Raw genomic sequence first — 20794 nt, forward strand, 5'->3', positions numbered from 1 at the left:
ACCAAGATGTAGGTTATCTAGGCACTTGCAAACAAAATGTCCGTCAATTAAGCACACAAAAAATATGTCAAGAAAACGAACGTAAAATTAATACATCTTAATGTCATACGATCAGCTATTTTTGCTGCAAGAGATTGCAGTGGAGAGAATTGTTAGTAGTCCCTCTTTTTTTTGTTAACCCTCATTACACAGAAATCAAATTAGATCAAAAAAGTGCACTGTGGAATGATAATTTAACTTAAATTCATAAACAATTACATGGCAGTCTATGGGTGCAGCTCGGTCATATAGTCATTAACTGTATAAAGGCACTAACCACATGTGGTGGCTTCAATGCACGGATGAACTCGCTGGTTTGTTGGTAATCTGTGTGAGCAGAGAATGAGATGTAATCGACAGACATCTTGAGTGGCAGCTTCTGTCCAGACATAGTGGCAATTTCCTCTGGTTCAGACATAATGTGCTACAAAACAGGACCAAAACAACAAAATGACATAAGTTTAACAGGTAGTCTTAAGTGGAAGGAACAGGTGGAACATGAAAAAGTGTATATTTTGAGATTTCAAAAAGAGCTGCATGAACATTAGGTTTCTGAAATGTCTCTTACAAGACATCCCAACTGAAAAATTCCCATAAGTGTTACACGTTGGACATACTTTCTCAAAGCTCCTGTCTACTACAAAGAATATTATCATATACTTAAATATTATAAAATCAAATGAATTATCAAATAAATACATCGGAGGAAAGAGTCTTGCACATCAATTCCTTTTAATACACAATTTATTAAGGAACCATTAAATTGCAATACAAAATAGGTGTGGACACATTTTCATCAATCTTGAAACAAACATTTTGTTGGTCTCATAAAACAGACACTTACAAAGCGCTCACCCCCATCTATCAAGAAGCGCTGGAGACAACATATGGAACAGCATAGTAGACTGGAAGGTTGTGCACTGGAGCGGCATAGTAGACTGGAAGGTCATGCACTAGAGTAGCATAGTACTAGAGCGGCATAGTACTGGAGCGGCGTGCAGTGTAACGACGTGCAGTGAAAAGGCGTGCATTGGAAAGGTGTACAGTGTTGCAGAGCTGCAGCGTAATTGAATTCAGCAGCATGCAATTTAGCATTGTAGAATGCAGTGGCGTAGATTAGAGAGTTGCATAGTAGAATACAGGGGCATAAAGTGATGCAGAGTAGAGGGATGCAGTGTTGTACAGTGCATTGGCAGAACATGCAGTAGTGTGGCACAGAGTGCAATTTCGCAGAGCAGAGTGGCACAGAGTGCACTGAGTAGAGTGGTGCAGGATACTATGCAGTTGTGAGTGCAGCGTTCTGCAGCGTATAATGCAGTATCGTATAAAGCAATTGAGTAGATTAAAGTGGTGCATAGTAGAGTGGTACAGAGTAGAGTGACGTGGAGTGGTACAGAGTGGAGTGGTACACTGTAGAGTGACATACAGTGGAGTGGTACAATATTCTTAATTAGTTTTCTTCTGAAAAAAAAAATCACTACGCCAACAGACAGTAGCCGTAGTCAACGCGTTTCGTCCTTCAAGAACTTCTTCAGGGATCTGATTATCAACAACATAGGTCCTTCATAGTATTATGTAATTATTAATATGTGCATGGCGTCTGTTTCGGTGGAATGTCTTCCACCAAAAAAGAAGCCATTCACATTTTTCGTGGAGGAGCACATGCACTCCAATTTGGATACTTTTACTGGATGTCAAAATCCATGATCATTTGTACATAATACTACGAAGGACCTACGTTGTTCATAAACAAATCAGAGCCCCGAAGAAGTCTTTGTAGGATGAAACGCACTGGATACGGTTACTTTGTTAGCGTGATGATTAGAAAACTAATAAGGAATCTTTGAACAAAAGAAACCTATTTGATATGATTGTGTTACATGCATGATATGTAATCATCGTGGATTGTCATGCTGCGGAAGGTAAAGAAAAGGAAAATGCTACTTATCAGTATGCATCTGTTCTTGGCGAACAAGTTACTTACCTTCGGTAACGAAATATATGTAAGTAACAGTAGTTCGTATTAGATTTCTTACCTTAGAATATCCCCAGGCGTCAGACTGGATCCGGAAATTTTTGCATAGCAGTACCCTTGCGCGTCGGTAGGCGTCGTCTGCGGCTCCGCGTCTGTCGTCGGCGTCGCGATGACGTCGGAGTACTTAGACGCCGCCCACCTAGCTGCCTGACAGATGACCTGCAAGGGGACTCCCCGGCCCAGGGCAGTGGTAGCCGCCGTGGCCGGAGTGGAATGGGCCCTCAGCCCAACAGAAGGCTCCTTCTTCGCCAAGAGTAACAAGCCTTGATACACAAGACGACCCACCGAGAGATGGTCCGCTTGTGCACCACCCGTCCCTTCTTAGCGCCCACGTAACCAACAAAGAGTTGGTCATCCACCCGGAACTGGCGAGTGCGATTGAGATAAAACGAGAGCGCACGTTTTGGGAGCAGCTGGTGGAGCCGCTTTTCCTCCTTTGAGGGATGCGGAGGCGGAAAGAAGGTGGGCAAGGTGATAGACTGCCCGATGTGGAAGGCCGTGACAACCTTGGGCAGGAAAGAGGGTCTAGTCCACAACACAACCTTGTCCGGATGGACAGAACGGAAAGGAGGTTTGGATGAAAGAGCCTGGAGCTCACTCACTCTCCTGGCAGAGGTGATGGCAACCAGGAAAGCAGTCTTCAGAGTAAGAAGGCGGAGAGAACAGTTTGTGAAGTGGTTCAAAGGGAGCGCACATCAGATAGGTAAGAACCAGGTTCAAGTCCCACTGAGGCATCACAAACGGAACGGGTGGAAACGTGTGTGTGTGATGCCTTTCAGAAACTGAGTTACAATAGGGGACTTGAACAAAGATGGTTGATCAGGCAGCCTTAGAAAGGCTTAAAGGGCAGCAAGGTAGCCCTTGATAGTGCCCAGAGCAGAGCCCTGTTGGGCAAGAGAAAGAAGGAAGAGCAGAACCTCAGACCGAGGGGTAGAGAGGGGAACCCACAGCCTTTGCTGTGCACCATGCCACAAATCTGTTCCACCTGCAGGCGTATACTGACTTTGTGGAGGGACGCATGGCTGCCAGAATGACATTACAGACTTCAGGAGGCAAGTCAAATGGCCTCAACTGTCGCCGCTCAATCTCCAAGCATGGAGGTGGAGACTGGACAGGTTCGGGTGGAGGACCATCTGCTTCTGCTACGACAGAAGGTCCTCCTGAAGAGGCAGACGAACCGGGGGATCGACTGACATACTGAGTAGCTCGGGATACCAGTACCTTCGTGCACAGTCCGGAGCCACAAGGATGACTTGGGCCCGGTCGCATTTGATGATCTTCTTCAGCACTCTGGGCAGAAGTGGTATAGGCGGAAAGGCGTACAACAGACCGTAACTCCATTCGTGGCGAAAAGAGTCTCCGAGCGAGTGCCGCATTGGAAATTCCAACGCGCAGAACTGATGACATTGCGCGTTCTCTTCGGCGGTGAATAGATCTAACCAAGGCTCTCCCCACTGCAGAAAGAGACTTTGCGCCACGTCAGAGTTCAGACGCCATTCGTGATCCATCATGCACCGGCGGCTGAGTTTGTCCGCCCTGGCGTTCAGAGAACCTGCCAGGTGTTGAACCACCAGGGTCACGTCCTGATGTTCCAGCCATTGCCAGAGGGGCAGAGCCTCCTGGCAGAGGGTCCACAACCCCACCCCGCCCTGTTTGTTACAGTACCACATGGCGGTGGTGTTGTCCGTGAATTCCTGCACTACACTCCCCCGGACAGAGGGCAGGAATGCCTTCAGTGCTAGACGAATCGCCCGTAGCTCCAAAAGGTTGATATGGATCTGGGACTCCGCCGGAGACCAGAGGCCTCTGATCTCCGCCTCTCCCATGTGGCCTCCCCAGCCCTGATGGGACGCGTCCGTCACAACCACGTGCTCCGGTTGGGGAAGGGAGAGGGATCTGCCACTGACCCAATCGCGGTCCATGAGCCACCACTGCAGCTGTCTCGCAGTGCCCTCCGAGATCAGGACATGGTCGGACAGGTTGCCCTGATGCTGGGCCTACTGAAACTTCAGGTCCCACTGCAGAGCCCGCATCCGCCATCAGGCGTGATGCACCAGAAGGATGCAGGAGGCCATCAGCCCCAGAAGCCGCAGCGTCAACCTGACCGAGACTCGGGATAAAGGCTGAAAGATCGGAATCAGAGCCTCTATATCCCGAACCCGCTGTTCGGGAGGATAAACCCAAAATCGTGCCAAGTCTAGAACCGGTCTGGTGAAGAGGAGCTTCTGGACGGGGCACAGGTGTGACTTCGGCACATTGATGGAGAACCCCAGCTGGTGCAGGAGGTCTGCCGTCGTCTGGAGGTGGCTGGGGCGAGCCCGCCTTCAACAACCAGTCGTCGAGGTAGGGGGAAGACTGAAACCCCTAACCTGCGCAGATGAGCTGCGACCACCGCCATCACCTTCGTGAATACCCGTGGGGCGCTGGTAAGGCCGAAAAGGAGCACGGTAAACTGAAAGTGCTTGTGGCCTACCGTGAACCGTAGGTAGCGCCGGTGGGCCGGCAGGACGGGGATGTGGAAATAAGGGTCCTGCAAGTCCAATGCTACCATCCAGGCTCCTGGGTCCAGGGCAGCTAAGACCTGAGCCAGTGTCAGCATTTTGAACTTCTCCTTCCGGAGGAAACCGTTGACGTTCTGTAGGTCCAAGATAGGGCGTAGGCCCCCTTTGCCCTTCTTGGGTACCAGAAAGTAGTGGGAGTAGCAACCAAATCCTACTTCTGGCCCAGGAACACGCTAGATGGCCCCCTTGGCCAAGAGGGTCGTAACTTCCTCCTGCAGCAGTCGCAAGTGTTCCCCCGACACGCGGTGGTATTGCGCTGGCATGGCTGGAGGGGTCGCCTCGAAGGGGAGGGAGTAGCCCCTTCGGACGATTTGCAGCACCCACCTGTCCGATGTGACAGTGCGCCAGTGGAGGTGATGGCGAACCCTGCCCCCCACTGGCATCACATGGGCCTGAAAGCACGGACTAGGAGGATTTTGAGGCGGATGCTGCAGGGGCAGGTGTGGACTGGCCTCGCAATTGCCCCTCACTGCCGCCACCGCGTTGGAAATTAGTCTGCGGTGCGTGGCTGGCAGCACGTGTGGGGGCGCCCCTTCCTTGGCCACGAAAGGAGCGAAAGGCACACGTTTGCTGGCACGGGGTTGAGAGGCCCAAAGACTTGGCCTTAGCCCTGGAGTCCTTAAAGCGCTCAAGCGCATGGTCTGCCTTGTCGCCAAAAAGGCGACGTCCATCAAACGGCATGTCCATGAGAGTATTCTGGACATCGGCCGAAAAGTTGGCGGACCTCAACCAGGCCTGGTGACAAATCGCCACCGTCGTTGCCATCGCTCTGCCCAGTGAGTCGGTGGTATCCAGCCCACACTGGATGGAATAGCATGCTGCATCTCGTCCCTCCGCAAAGGCTTGGGTGAGTTTAGCCTTGACCTCCGCCGGGCATTGTGGCAGCACGCCCGCGACCGTGTCCCACAGAGAGGGGTGTAGCGGCCCAAGAGGCATGCGGTGTTGAAAGACCGCAGTCCCAAACTCAGGGAGGGGAATACCTTCTTGCCGTATTGCTCATACCTCTTGGATTCCCGAGCAGGTGGAGCAGACGGGAATGCAGTCTGGGAGTTGGAGGCCTGGATGACCAGGCTCTCGGGGGTGGGATGGGTGGACAGGAAACAAGGGTCACCAATGGCCGGGCGGTGGCGTCTGGCCACGTTCCCATCTACAGGTGGACCTGTAGCGGGCCTGGACCAAGTGCCCAAAAGAACGTCAGTCAAGGCCTCATTAAACGGCAGCAGAGGCTCGGCCCAGCTTGACTGCGGTTTAAGAACCTCAGTGAGGAGGTTAGTCCTCACGGCCGCGACGGGGAGCTCAAGGCCTAAGGCCTTGGCCGCCCGTGTCAACACCACACTGAAGGCTGCCTCCTCCTCCGTAGCCACGGTAGGGGGTGAGACAAAACCAGTGTCTGGCGAAGTGTCCAGACCACTAGCATCCCCAAGTTCACCTGTCCAGTCCTGCTGGGACTGACACTCACGTGTCAGAGGGTCCTCAGACACCTCCCAATACTCATCACCCATTTCCTGATAATCAGGGTTGTCAAAGGATGGGGCCGGTTCATTGAAGTAAAACTCTCCAAGCGGCGTCGGTCCGACGCCGGAACCGTATCGAGGGAGGAATCTGAGACGGCTTCGCCCGAAGGAGAGGTCGTTAGGTCAACCGACGACGACCCGGATCCGGAAGCGGATCCAGCGGGGCCCTGTGGCGCCGGGCCTGAAGGCGTCGGGGCCGAAGGACCCGACCCGCTAGGGCCCCCAAACGGGTCCGCTGGGCCCGAAGGCGCCGCGGAGCACGTCGGAGGAGAGAAGGACCTCATGGCCATGAGGAAGCGCTCGATCTCCTCAGGCGTCGCTTGCTGCCCAGGGACTGGAGGGTATGGGGCAGGTCGCGACGCCCGCTACTCAGACGGAGCCGTGTGGGCGGTGTCACCCGAACCCTCAGCCATGTTGCGCGAGCGTCGGGGGGGTTGGGGGGGGGGGGCGGAGTCGGAAGAGTGATGCCGTCTCTTCAACTTCTTGTGCTTACCTGACGACTTCGAGCCTGAAGAGTGATGTCGACTCCCGGAGCTATGATGGCTCCGACCCCGCGACCGGTCCCTCGACCTCTGTCCGGACCGGGACCTCTCGCGGCGCGGGGCCGACTGCCGGAGCTCGGGCCGCTTGCGGGACCGCTCCCGCCTAGCTTTGGAAGTCAGGGCTCGGCAGTCGGGGCAGGCCTTGTCGTCGTGGTCGACGCCGAGACAGTGAAGACACCGGCAGTGAGGGTCGGTTACTGACATCAGTCGGACGCAGTCCTCACAGGGTTTAAAACCTGGCATCCCTACCTGCACCGTTCGGAGTCGAAGACTCGAAAATGATCAAAAGGGATCGTAAAAAGTTTAGTAAAAAGTGACTAAGGTACCACTTTTTCTGGATTTGCGCTGCTGGCGTGGAAAAAGAAGAACTGACGTCAGCGCGCGGAGGCGGCGTCTAAGTACTCCAACGAAGGCATCACGGCGCCCACGACGGACGCGGAGCCGTAGGCGACGCCTACCAACGTGCAAGGGTACTGCTACGCAAAAATTTCAGGATCCAGTGTGACGCCTGGGGATATTCTAAGGTAAGGAATCTAATACTAACCGGTTTCTTTCAGATATGTAGGGCCGCAGACCAAACACATAAGTTGATTGATCGCCATCTGGTGGTGGGCCCGGATGATTACACTTTGTTGTTGTCTTGGAAGAGTCTTTGTTTGGTAGAGGACTCCTCCTGTGGAACATAGTGCGCATGACGTGAGTCCCTTGCTCACTTTGCCACTGGATTCAAGCAAGCCGGGCTGAAGACGGCTGGAATGCCAGAAACCGGTCCTCGGAAGCTTGTTTCCGGTCCAGGGAAGACATGGCTTGGCAGTACGGGCTGGACTGTTCCCATGAGGCACAGGGTCACACTGATTTGCATATGACCATGTCTGAACTGGGGTGGCAGAGTGGGCTAAAGAACGGTGATGGATTAAACCCAGATCTTTTGACTGGGTGCGAGTGTTTGATTGATGCAGATGCTCCGTCCATCACCACCCCCTTTTGTACCGCATAGTGTGCATGGGCATTGACTCCATCTTCAGCTTGTTTTTCGCCATTGGGAAAATGATGGAATTGTATGAGAACAGAAAAATATGTCAAAGTATAGTGTATCTAAGATAATACTGGAACAGATATAGGTAGCCGGGGAGGCGGATGGGCGTGTGTGGATCTGCAGCCCTACCTGTCAAGAACAGATGCATACTGGTTCGAGGCATATGGGCTGCAGATCACACACTAGTGCATTGATTGCATAGCAGTTCTCTCCCTTAGCCGCGACCACCAGTATTTGTTGCAGTAGTTTAAAATAGTGTTTGGAGTACAGCCTGGCTCACACTAGCTTGTTGCTTTGCTTGCACATCTACACAGTAGTGCTTTGTGAATGTGTGCGGAATAGACCATGTAGCTGCTTTGCAGATATCATCTAAGGGAATATTTCCTAAAAATGCCATGGATGCCCCTAGTTTACGGGTGAAATGAGCCCTAGGGGGAATGGATAGAGTGAGTTTTGCTTTTTGGTAACAAATTTGAATGCATTTGGCAATCCACCTTGCAATCAGTTTTTGAAATGGGATTACCTTTATGTGGAGTAGAAAAGGACACAAACAACTGTTTTGTTTTATGAAATAGCTTTGTCCTATCAATATAGTAGAGGAGAACTCTTTCGACATCTAATGTATGGAGAGCTCTTTCAGCAACTGTTTGGGGTTGAAAGAAGAATACTGGCAATTCAATAGACTGTTTGAGATGGAACTATGAAATGACTTTTGGAAGGAATTTGGGGTTTGTCTTTAGAACCACTTTGTTGTGATGGAGTTGTAAAAATGGTTCTTGAATTGTTAATGCCTGGATCTCACTTACTCTTCTCAGTGAGGTAATAGCAAATAAAAAGGCAACTTTCCATGTAAGGAACTGTAATTGACACTTATGCAAGGGTTCGAATGGAGGACCCATAAGTCTAGTGAGAACAATGTTTAGATTCCATACAGGGGAGGGTGGTACCGTGGGAGGAATTATTCTTTTGAGTCCTTCCATGAATGCTTTGATGGCAGTTACTCTGAATAGTGACAGATGTTGTCGGTTTTGAAGGTAAGCTGCTATAGCAGCAAGATGTAATCTGATCGCGGAGTATGCTAAACTACTTATTTGTAGATGGAGCAGGTAACATATGATGTTTTGGATGGAAACATCTAGTGGGTTAATGTTATTTGTGCAATACACAACAAACCTTTTCCACTTGGCTGCATAGCATACCCTAGTGGTGGGATGCCTAGCTTCTTTTACAAGATTCATGGAATCAGGCGGAAGATTGAGATATCTAAATTCTAAGACCTCAGGAGCCAAATCACTAGGTTGAGCTGCATGGGGTCGGGATGCATGATCTGTCCATGGTTCTGTGTTAGTAGGTGTGGAGAGAGTTTTAATTTTTGATGTGGTACTACTGAGAGCTCCAGTAGCGTGGTGTACCACGGTTGTCTTGCCCACGTTGGTGCAATGAGAATCAATGTGAGGGAGTGTTACTGTAGCTTTCGCACCACTAACAGAATGAGTGGGAGAGGCGGAAAAGCATAAGCAAATCTGTTTGACCAACTCATCCATATTGGATTGCCTTTGGACAATGGATGTGGATACCTGGCGGCGAAGCTTAGGCATTTTGAGTTGAGGTGTGTGGCGAACAGATCTATCTCTGGTTGGCTCCATTTTTTAAAGAAAGGTTGAAGAACTTGAGGATAAAGTTCCCACTCTTGTATCTGCTGTCTTTGATGACTTAAAAGATCCGCAACTTGATTGTGAACTCCTGGTAGATGTTCTGCTATGCGAAATATTTTTTTGAGGAATGGCCCACCTCCATATGCTCTGCGCCAGCCGGAAGAGCTGTAAAGATGTTTTTGGATGTAGTACATGGCTGTTGTAGGAAGGTACATCCGGACTATGGTTGCCCCCAACTTTTTGCCCTGTGTTTTAGCTGGTTTTGGACATAGTCGACCTGGGACCCTGCCAATCAGGACCCCAGGCCTACTGCTCTCTCTGCAAAATGGATTCCATGTACCCTAGGTACATTTCCAATTGGTACTGGGCCACCCTATCAGACCCTGTAACTCAGGGCATGGGTGTACCCAGGGCTGCCAGAGGCTGAAGCATGTATTATGCCACCCCTGGCTGGCCTCCTAAATTTGCCCCAGCTGTCATGCAGCCAGTTGTGTCAAAGTCGTGTAATCACCCTTTGCTGTAGGTGTAGTATACCTATACCTAACCCTAAAAATGGACACACGGATTCCTATCAGTCACTCCTATGGCAGGCCTTGACAATCCTGAAGGCAGAGTGCTTGGAATCGTGTGAGATGGTGCTCTGGCATGAGCTGAGCCCGTCTGCAGCTTGCGGAACCAAGTCCTAATAGCTGTTCCATGATATCGCATACCATATACTCTTAAGTGCATTATAATCCTCACGGTTAAATGCTAACTTTGGTATGGCTTTATCAAAACATGTCGAGTAAGGTGTCATACGAATTGGAATACTAACCCCTCGCCAATTCTGGCGACGGGGTTAGCATTCCACCCTTCTAGAGGGACACGACATGTATGTAACTGTGAACCCCGGTTAAAGTTAACTAAAGCCTCAGCTCCACAAAATGGATGCTGCCACCACAGACACGAGTCTGACCTCCTGCTGCTGGGAGTCCTTCCAGCGAGGGAGGCTTGGACAAAGGGTTTCCTGTCCGGGGCGGTGCTAGCACCATCCCAGACATGGTTTTGTGTATCCTGGGTAGGCAGGGCTTTTCAGGAAGGTGACTGCTGAGTGGCACCCCGGTGCTCACTACGCATAGGCCAGTCTGAACCAGTTCCAGGGGCACACCAGCCCCTGGCCTGGGGAAGTCCGGCATGGCAGAGGGGTGTAACCACCCCCCTCCTAGTCCCACCCATAGGCAGGACCTAGTCACCGGGTCAGCCCCCTTTTTTTAGTATAAAGATGGGAGCGGGCCCCCTGTTAAAATTGGATCATCTTTGGAATCAAGACACGACTTTCTGCGAAAGGACTTCACGATTTCTTCATCAAGATTCTCCCTTGTGGCTAAGGAGTAGTCACCCTGCATCCGCAGGCACCATCCTAAAGAAACACTGCGATCTGCTGCAAGTCCTTCATCACGAATCCGACGACCCAGCTCGACGAGACCCGGCTTCCCTGGCACCTCTGACCTCTACTCCCCTCTACAGCAAAGCTGAGAACCGTGAGTGCGACGAGACCTCGAGGGACCGACGATCGCCAAGACTGCACGACATCTTTACAACAAGCCCACCGTGTCCTCCACGGGTGAGTGCTTTGGGGTCCGAGAAGCCCCGACCCTGCGCAGCTCCAGCACCCAAGGTCAGCCTCCCTGCATCTCCACGATCTGCGTGGGGCCCTTCTGCTGTTTGCTGTGCACCGCGTTGTTTGGCTACTAGCCGGCTGGCTTGTGGCCTTCTGAACGACGCCCGACGACATCACTGCTGCTGGTCTGGTTGCTCCAGACTGGCCCTTGCTTCCTTCTTGAAGAGAGGCACCCCGGACCCTCCTGGTACACTCCAGACGCCATTTTAGGTCCACCGCGTGGGCTTGAATTTGCCAAGGCTTTGTTGCCCAATCCTGGGTCCAGCGACGCCGACAGCTTCTATCTTCGTGGGACAGCTCGATCCTCCTTCCTGGTCGCCGACAACGCCTCCTGGTCCGTGAGATCTCCGAGCCCAGTGTCACCCACACGCCTTGTCGAGGTGGCTACCATCCGGTGCCCTCCTGGTGCCCACTGACTACTGGCTAGTAGTCTCGAACTTGGTCCCCTCTGCTTTCAGGTGTCATCTTCCATCGATCCAGGCTTGGATCCACCGAACTTTCTTCACTGGTCGCCTGCCAGCAACTTCTTTCTTCCAGGCTCCTGGTCCGTCAACGAGGATTCCCGACGTCTTTTGAGACCTATGCAGCTGCAGCCCCAGGGCTAGGTAACTTCGGCATTTCGGTGCCCCAGCATAGCCTCACTATCCAAGGGTCAGAATCTACTTTCGTTTTCCTCCTACCAGGTCGGGTTCGCCCGAGAACACTAACTTTGCAATTCCTAGCTACCATAGACTTTGTCCCGCATCACGCGTGAGAGTGCACACTCTGCACCCGAGTCCCCTGGGTCTCCTAGAAGTAATCTAACGATTCTATAGTCAAGTCCTAGCGATTCCAAAGGCTATTAGTACTGTACTTACCTGCTAGTAATTTCGCATTCCATTTTTCAAGTATATGGTTTTCCGTGCCCCTCGGGCATTTGTATATACTGTGCTAACTTAAGTATTTTTGTAAGAGTTTTGGTTTGTGCTTAGTACCCTGTCCTCATAAAGAGTACAGGGCTGTTGTGATCTTAATAAATAACTGTTTATTTTCATAACACTTGTGTGGTGTCCTTTCACTTGGTGTTCAAGGGGTATATGTGTGGTATAACAGCTGGCTTAACACGCCCTCTCGAGTCTTTAGCCTTAGACTGCTCGTATCCACGCTACTAGGATAGCTGGTCTATAGGGTTGACTTACAACCAATCATCAATAGGGGTTGCTGGACTGATACATAGTGTTCACTAGAATAGTGAGCACTGCATATCAGGCCACCTTCTCACAGCTGTCATATTGTCGATGCAGACTAATACACCCTTGCCTGATCGGTAATGTTGAAATGACTTTAGAGCTAGAAAAATGGCTAGCAACTCCAGATGGTTTATGTGGAGTAGCTTTTGTTGTGGTGTCCAAGTGTCCTGTACTGTGTGCTCTGCTAAATGAGCTCCCCAGCCTGTAAGGGATGCGTCTGGTTAGCACCACCTGTGGAACTGGCTCCATGAATACCGGCCTTTGGAAAGGTTTTTGGTGTTCCACCACTGCAGAGAGCGATGTGTCCAGTTGTCCACCACCACCAGATCTGTTAATTGTTGTTGAGCTTGGTTCCACTGGCTTGCTAATCACTCTAGCAGGGGGCGCATTTGGAGTCTTGCGTGTGGCACTATGAAGATGCAAGATGCCATCATTACAATTAATTGCATGAACACTCGAGCTGGTAGTTAGTGATGCTGTTGGAATTTTTGTATAAGAACTTGCATACTTTGTATCCTTGCTGGATTTGGGGATGCAAGTGCTTTGGTGGTATCTATTGTGGCACCCAGATACTGTTGAGACAGGGATGGTTGGAGATGTGACTAGGTTTAATTTATCGTGAAGCTGAGCTTATGTAGCAGGTGGATGGTCTGATGCGTGTGCTGCGCGCACTGGTGGTATGACTTGGCTTTTATTAGCCAGTCATCGAGGTACGGGAAGAAATGGATGTGGTCCCTTCTTAAGTGTGCTGCTAGTACTGTGAAACACTTTGTGAAACCTCGAGGTGCTTTAGTCACCCCGAAAGGGAGTACCTTGAACTGGTAATGTTGACCGTCCAGTACGAACCAAAGGTACTTTCTGTGAGGATGGGAATGTGGAAGTTAGCGTCCTTGAGATCTAGAGTGGCAAGCGAGTCGCCTTGTTTTATGGTTTAACTCTTTTATTAGAATTTTCACAAATGACAAAACATGAAGGCTGTGCAGTATCATACATCCATAGCATACCCAGAGGTAATATGCAGTCAATACATCTGAGGAGTGCCGGCCAGGGCTGCTTAGTGGCAGAAAGCAATTAAAATGCCTTGAAACAAAATCACAAATTCCCTCCCCTCCCCTCCCCTTTGTCCACCAAAAAACTGTACGGAGACTTTTTAGTTGGGCTTGCGTGTCCGCGCTCTCTTGGGTGCCTGTAGATCTGGCAGCGGCGTGTCAGCCAATCGTAATAGGCGTTAGTATCTCGGACAGCTTAATTCACGGAATTCCCCTTTGAGAAGTGTCAGAAAGGGACACCACAGCTCCGGGAATTCCTCCCCCCTCCCCGCCTGGACCAGTGACAACTTTTCCATTCCAAGCACCATCCACAACCTGTGTAACCAACTCTCGTGAGGGGGACAGTGCGGCGATCTCCAGTGTGCTAAGATATTTTGTGTGGTGGCCCCCAGGGCTTTGGCAATGAGACGACCCCTTCGGGACTTCAATGGGTACATCAGGGCGTTGGGGAGGCCCAGTAGGATGTAAGGGGGAAACCGGGGTAATTGCGTGTGCAAGTGCGAGTCTCTCTCATCTATAATGGTGTCCCAGTATTCCCGTATGTGTGTGCAGCTCCAAAGTAAATGTTCTAATGTAACTAGTTTCCAGCACCCTCTCCAACAGCGGTCGCTAATATGGGGGTCTGCCCTGTGTAGCAGCTCCGGTGTATAGTACCAATATGTTGCAACCTTGGTCAGCGTTTCGGTGACCCCTGAGTGGTATGCGGAGTGCCGTGCTCTGTGATAAATCTCCCTCCATTCCTTGTGTGTAAGCGCCCTACCCAAGTCTCGCTCCCAATGGCATCTACCTGCGTTGTATATATGAATGTTTGTGAGTAGCAGTTGTTGGTACAGATCAGAGATTAGCTTCTTCTCTGACGTGCGGGTGACTAGCCATTTCTCGTAGGGGGTGAGGAGGCGCTGCGCTCCGGGTTTTACATCAGGGTGAAGGGCCCAGTGGCGCACTTGTAGATATGCCAATCTGTCTCCCTCCGCGATGGCGTAGTCCTCTTTTAGCTGCTGGATGGAAAGGATGCCTTCCAAGTTAAAAAGATGCCCAAGTACTTTGCAGGGAGAGTGTCGCCAGCCCGCAAAGGCTGCCGGGTCGAGACCCGGAGTAAAGTCCGGATTGGCGAACAGGGGCGTCAAGGGGGAGGGAAAGATTGTCAGTCCATGCTTAATAGCTACTTTGTCCCATACCTCCATAACTGTGCTAGTGATCTGGGATGCGTACAAGTTGGGTGGCCTATGTCGCCTCGGAAGGAAGGGGACACCCTGTAGGGGCATTCCTGCTACTGCCTGACCCTGGAAGAGCCAGTTCTTGCTCGACTCCAGTTTGTGCCACTCCACTATGCTTCGCAGTTGCGCCGTATGGAAGTAGAGTTGGAAGTCTGGGACTCCGACTCCACCGTAGGCAGGTGGGAAGATGGCGATGTCATGTTTGAACCATGGGCGGCGGCCCTGCCAAACGTAGCGGGCCAGCTCCGACTGTATCTACTGTATCCAGCCTTGAGGCACACGGAGGGGAAGAGCCTGAAACAGGTAGAGGATCTGTGGAATGACGTCATCTTGATGGCTGCTATTAAAACCTTTATTTTTGATTTTTCAACATGGAAGAAACAATCGCCCCCCCCCCCCCCCACCCCAAACTTGGCATTGGTCATCAAGCAGGTGCATACAATACAGTAACCTCATTATGGCACTATATGGTACAGTGAGTACAGTTCAGGTTGTATTTGTAATCATCATAATAACCACATCAATAACGTGAAATACTGTCGAGGTACAGGCAATGCACCTACATTGGCGTGGGTCCAACCTCCCCATTCCTTTCCCCCTCCCTCTCAGATCCAGAGTCCCCTGAAGAAAAAAGTTCCACACTCGTGCCATCCGAATTGCTGCGAGACACTTCCGAGGCACACATAACTCTCCATGCAAGGAGATCGTCCTGCAACTTCACATCCCTGCGGGACCTCTGCATATGCGTCTCCTCAGCCAGTGACCACTTCCTTACATCTCTACGCCACGCTGACAACTCAGGAGCTCTTCGCCCCATCCAGGTGATCGCCACCCTGCGCCTCGCCAGCACCAACATTAATTGCAAAAGTTTGTAGGAAAGGTTCCTCTTTCAAGGTTTAGGGCCCAGGGCTAGTAGGCAGTGAAGCGGGCTCAGATCAATCCAGAGGCCGGTTACGGCCCGGATACGAACCACCACCCCCCTCCAGAAGCTACCGACCAAGGGGCAGTCCCAGGCCAGGAGTAGGAATCCCGGCCCCTCCATCCCACATTATTATTATTATTATTATTATATTTAATTTTATACAGCGCGCAGCAACCCGGAGGTTTCCCGGCGCTTTCCAGAAAAGAGAGGACAGTTAATTGCAGAAAAGGTCTCTAAGGAATCTATAGGGTCTAAAGGTTGAATAACCATCTGGGGCAATTGTCCTCTATCTCCTGCAATACGCCTTAAGGACAGCGGGGTCAAGTAGGTGCGGTGCATGAAGTTGAAGTGTGTCAATTTGAATCTCGCACTGCAGGACACCCTGCGGGTAAGACTCCCTATGCGCTTGCGCTGTCCCGGGGTCAGGGTGATTCCCACGTCCACCTCCCAGGCGTCCCAGGAAGGCGGAACTGGCGGGGTCGAGTCCTGTCTCATGGCCGAATATAGCAGTGATATCAACCTACGCCCTCTGCCGCAAGAGAGGAGGATGTTCAGGGTGTGGGACAGCGGGGGCGCCTCCGGAAATTGGGTCCACGTCACTCTCGCTACCTCCTGAAGGCCCCGATAGTGCAAATATTGCCTTTCCCCCAGGCCAAAGGTTTCCATGGCCTGCTCAAAGGACACGAACGACTCATTGGGGTAAAGATCCGCCAGAGTCTCACAGCCTCCCATTTTCCAAGCCCTGAAGGTCAACTGTTCTGCCATAGCCGTTACAGGAGCTAGGATCCACACCGGCAACTCCCTATGAAAGGGGGCTCGCCGCAGTATTTTCTCCACAACCCGTTGCCAAACTGCAGCCGCGTGGCGTACCACGTATGGCAGGTCCGCTTCAGCTCCCCGACCTCGCATCAGCGCCACCTGCAATATTTGCTCGTTAGCCCTGCCGGCCAGCAGACTCAACTCCCAGCTGTCCCCTTCTGCGAACCACCGTGCTGCCGGCAACAGTTGTGCCGCATAGTAGTATAAGTCAAATCTAGGTGCCTCCAACCCCCCCTCCTCCCAGGTTCGGACCACAGTGTGGAGGGCGACTCGGCTGCGTCGTCCCGCCCACAGCAATGACGTGAGCAGCGTGTTAAGTGTGCGAAATACTCGCGAGGGTAGTGGACACAGGGAATTCTGGAGTACATAGAGCGTCCTGGGGAGCATCACCATCTTTGCAACGGCCAATCTCCCCATAAGAGATAATGGCAATGAGTTCCAGAAAGTGACCGTTTGCTGCAGGGACCTAATAACTCGGTCAATATTGCGGGCCAACCCCTGTGCATCCGTAGGTGTTACCTGGATGCCGAGATACCGGAACGACTCTTGTTCCCATCGCAACCCGTGATTCAGCGGGTCCGTCAGTGGTCCGCCGCCGTAGCCCGTCAGAGGGAAGATCAGGGACTTCCCACAGTTGATTCTCAGTCCCGAGGCTGCACCAAATCGATCCAAGGAGGACTGGCACCGACTCCCGCGGGGACATTAAATAAAAGAGGGCGTCATCGGCATATAAAGAGATCACATTGCACGTGTCGCCAACTGTGATGCCCCATCGCGCCATGTCCGCCGGGACCTGGACTGCCAGGGGCTCGATCGCCAGGGCGAAGAGAAGCGGCGAGAGGGGACATCCCTGCTGCGTGCCCCGGCCCAAGAGCCATTCTTCCGAACGTGCTGCGCCTAGTCGCACTCTGGCCCGGGGGGCTTTGTGCAAGATGCAGATCCAGCGACAGAAGCCGGGGCCCATCCCTACCTTCCGGAGGACCTCTAAAAAGGTACCCCGAGTCCATGGTGTCGAAGGCTTTAGTAATGTCAATCGACACCAGGACCATTTGGTCCTCTCTGTCTCGCACCTCGTGTATGATGTGGTTTAGTCGTCTCAAATTCATGGCGGTGTTGCGGCCAGGGATAAACCCACATTGGTCAGGGTGTACCAGGTGCGCCATGTGTGGTGCCAACCTGGCGGCCAAAAGTTTAGTCAGAACCTTCACATCGGTATTTATCATGGTGATGGGCCGATATGCCGCAGGGTCGCCACTATCCCCACCTGGTTTCATGATCATGCAGATCTCACCCGATTCATACTGGGCGGGAGTGCTTCCCGTTCAAATGCCTCCAGGTACCCTTGCAAGAGGGGTTGGGCAAGGACGTCCATGAATGCTTGGTAGAATTCGGAGGGGTAACCATCTCCTCCAGGGGATTTAGCCCTCGGCAGGCTAGCCATTGCCACTTTCACCTCCCGGAGCATTAAAACCGCATCTAATTCCTCCGCATCTTCTCGTGAGAGTGTCTGTAGGGTAAGCCCCTGGAGATAAGGGAGGAAGGAGTCCCCCGTAATCGTGGGATCTGCCGCATACACTGTCTGCAGATGGGAGCTCAGGACCCGAAGGATACCTGCCACTGAGTGCACCATTCCTCCTGTGGGGCCTCTCAGGGCCACAATCCTCTCTGGGGCGAACTCACGTCGGAGGATCCAAGCCAACAGTCGGCCTGATTTGTCCCCTTCCCGATGGAGGCGCTGCGAGCCGTCCGTTCCGACTCCTGACCCAGGTCGTTGGGATCTGGCAAGGTTTGCAGATGCAGGAGTGCATCCTCCGCCTCCCGCAATTCCCGAAGTAGCTTCTTCCGGACTCCATAGGTGAGGGCCATACACTCACCCCGAACAACCACCTTCAGGGCATCCCACTTAGTGGAGAAGGCAGACTCCACATGGTCCTTCCCCACCTGGTCCTGCAACAGATCTATCGGCATCCTCAAAGTGCGAGGGCGGGAGGGCTGGTTCTCCCACTGTGCAACGCACGTTACTGGAGAGTGATCGGACAAGAATCGGGCCTGATGGGTTACCGTTAGAGAGAGAGAGAAGCGTCCACATTGGCCGCCAGTACCCTGTCTAGTCTACTATGTGTATTATAGGTGGGGGAGAAACACGTAAATAACTTTTGCGTCGGATTGGCCAGGCGCCACACATCACTGAATCCCAGGTTCTGCATCACCTCTCTGAGTCGCGCTGTCATACGCGGTTTCGTCCCTGCGCGGGGGGGGGGGGAATCTATCTAGTACAGGGTCCAACACACAATTAAAGTCCCCAAACCATAGCAGTGGGCCCTCCAGATCCGATACAAGGACCTCCTGTAGGTGCAAAAAGAAGTCCTGGTCGTCTACGTTAGGTTCGTATGAATTTAAAATGTAAAATGGAGAGTTCCCTCCCGTCCAGTTTCACCTGCAGAAGCAGGTACCTGCCATTGATATCCGCCTCCACATATTGAACAGCGCACGGGACCCCTGGGGCCACCCAAATGAGGACCCCTCTAGCATACGTTGAGAATGAGGAGTGAAACACCTGACCCCTCCACTTTTTTGCCAATTTTTGGGCACCTTCCTCATCTAGATGGGTCTCCTGTAGACACCCAATAGAGATCCCGTGTCTCCGGAGGAAGGATAGAACCCTATGTCGCTTTGTACAAGTGCCTAGGCCCCTCACATTCCAGCTTAAAAACGTATGTGCCATGCGTGGTGATATCGCCCATCCGGGCGAACAGCCTTACATCTGTAATACACCTGATGCCTGTACCATTCCGCCCAACTGAATCTCCCTCAACCCCAACCGCCCGCCACCCACAAGCAATATTACTGCAACAAATAAACACTCTAATATGCCCTTCCCCTGCCGGTGCCAGGACGTACACAGCATTCCCAAATACCCAACAAGTGGATTCCCTCCCATAAACTCGCCCCCAGCGCGACTCCCTTCCCCCCCCCCGCGGCCGCCCTCCAGCGCCTGAAAACAACCCTCACCTCAGTGTTAGCGAAAAAGGGGATCCTCAATAGCACTGTTCCCCGTCCCCGAACCCGACCCCCGCCCGCAAATCCAGATCTCAACATTAGGCAGTGTCCCCCCCCCCCCCTTCCATCATAACCCTCTTACTGTCCAGGCAGTGTCCAGTCTTTTGTCCAGCATTTTAGAAAAGAGTCAGGAGCCAAGCTGCTCCTCACGACAAACCATCCGGCTTCTGCCCCTGCGCTCCAGCCGTCTCCAGGAGCGTTTCACTGGTCGGAGAAATCTCCTCCTCAAACGGCAGTAATGTATCAGGTACCAGGATCTCCCCAGGAGAAGCAGGCTGCGACTCTGCTGGTGCGTCCATGTGTAGGGATCCATCTTCTCTTACTGTGACTTGGTTACTTTCCACACTCTCATCCTCCTGGGATCCTGGGCGCCGTCTCCAGCTACGCCTCCTCTGCGGTCTGGTCCCCCACGAGCTCCAGCTCGCTCTCCAGGAGGGAGATCATCTACCCGGATCTCGAGCCACTCCCATACATCTGCCAGAGCCTCGAAGAAGTGAGCCTTTCCCTGAGAGAGAACCTTGAATTTCGCCAGATACAGTAGCATATACTGGAGATGCATCGCCGAGCTTTTGTTGGACTGCCAGAAAGGACTTGCGCTGTTCTTAGTCTAGCTGGGTATAGTCTGGGAAGATGGACACCCTCGCATTTTCAAAGGTAAGGTCCTTAACTTCCCTCGCCGCTCGTAGAATGCGATACCTGTCGCGGTAGTTCAAAATTTTTGCGATGAGGGCCCGAGGAGGGGCTCCGGGTTTTGGAGGCGGGACCAAGGCTCTGTGTGTCCTTTCTATTACAAAAACATCTGACAGGCCCTCAGGGCACAAAACCGTACGAATCCATTGCTCTAGGAAGCGTTCCGGGTGGCCCGCCTCCGTCCGTTCCGGAATACCCAGCACACGGATGTTGCTGCGGCGCGCCCTCCCTTCTGCATCCTCCGCTCTCCACTCGAGGGCCTACGTTGTGGCCGAGAGTTGAGAGACCGTTTTCGAGAGACGCCACCTCTCCCTGCAGTTGAGTGATGTTCCCTTCCGCAGTCGTGACTTTATCGGCTACCTTGCGCAGTTCAGTCCGCAACAGGTTCACGTCGATTGACACAGTCTCGATCTGACGTTCCAAAGCAGAGTGGGAACCCTGTATCGCCTTCAGTAACTCCGCCCGTGACGGCTCCTCGGGCGTTGGACCCCCCTCCTCCTGGACCGACTGGCGAGTGAGCCTCTGCGAAGGGAGCCTCTGCGTGGTATACTGTGTGATGGTGTTGGGCGGGACCGCCCGGGGCGTTCTATCCTTGCGCGCCATGAAGTACGAGGAAGGGCCAATCCAGCGTCCTCTAATCTCTAGATCGTCGGCAGTTCCCCCAAGCGCCTTATACAGTCTTGGCACCAGGCCCACTGGATCCGCCGCCCAGGCACGTCCCAGTTATGGTACTGTTTTATATCTAGCCAAGAGGACCCTCGGGGGT

At 52.4% G+C, this 20794-nt stretch overlaps 1 protein-coding gene across 1 annotated transcript in view; it reads right to left on the bottom strand.

Annotated features, from left to right (window-relative positions):
• The window catches only part of CPSF3 (cleavage and polyadenylation specific factor 3), a 258178-nt gene that overhangs the window by 119130 nt on the left and 118254 nt on the right, over positions 1 to 20794 (bottom strand). Inside the window, exon 10 of the mRNA XM_086926362.1 lies at positions 317 to 463. Coding sequence (XP_086782488.1) covers positions 317 to 463 — 147 coding nt within the window. The remainder of the gene's footprint in view (positions 1 to 316; positions 464 to 20794) is intronic.

This window comes from Lissotriton vulgaris, chromosome 6, assembly GCF_964263255.1.
Source record: "Lissotriton vulgaris chromosome 6, aLisVul1.2, whole genome shotgun sequence".
In the NCBI taxonomy this organism is placed as follows: domain Eukaryota; kingdom Metazoa; phylum Chordata; class Amphibia; order Caudata; family Salamandridae; genus Lissotriton; species Lissotriton vulgaris.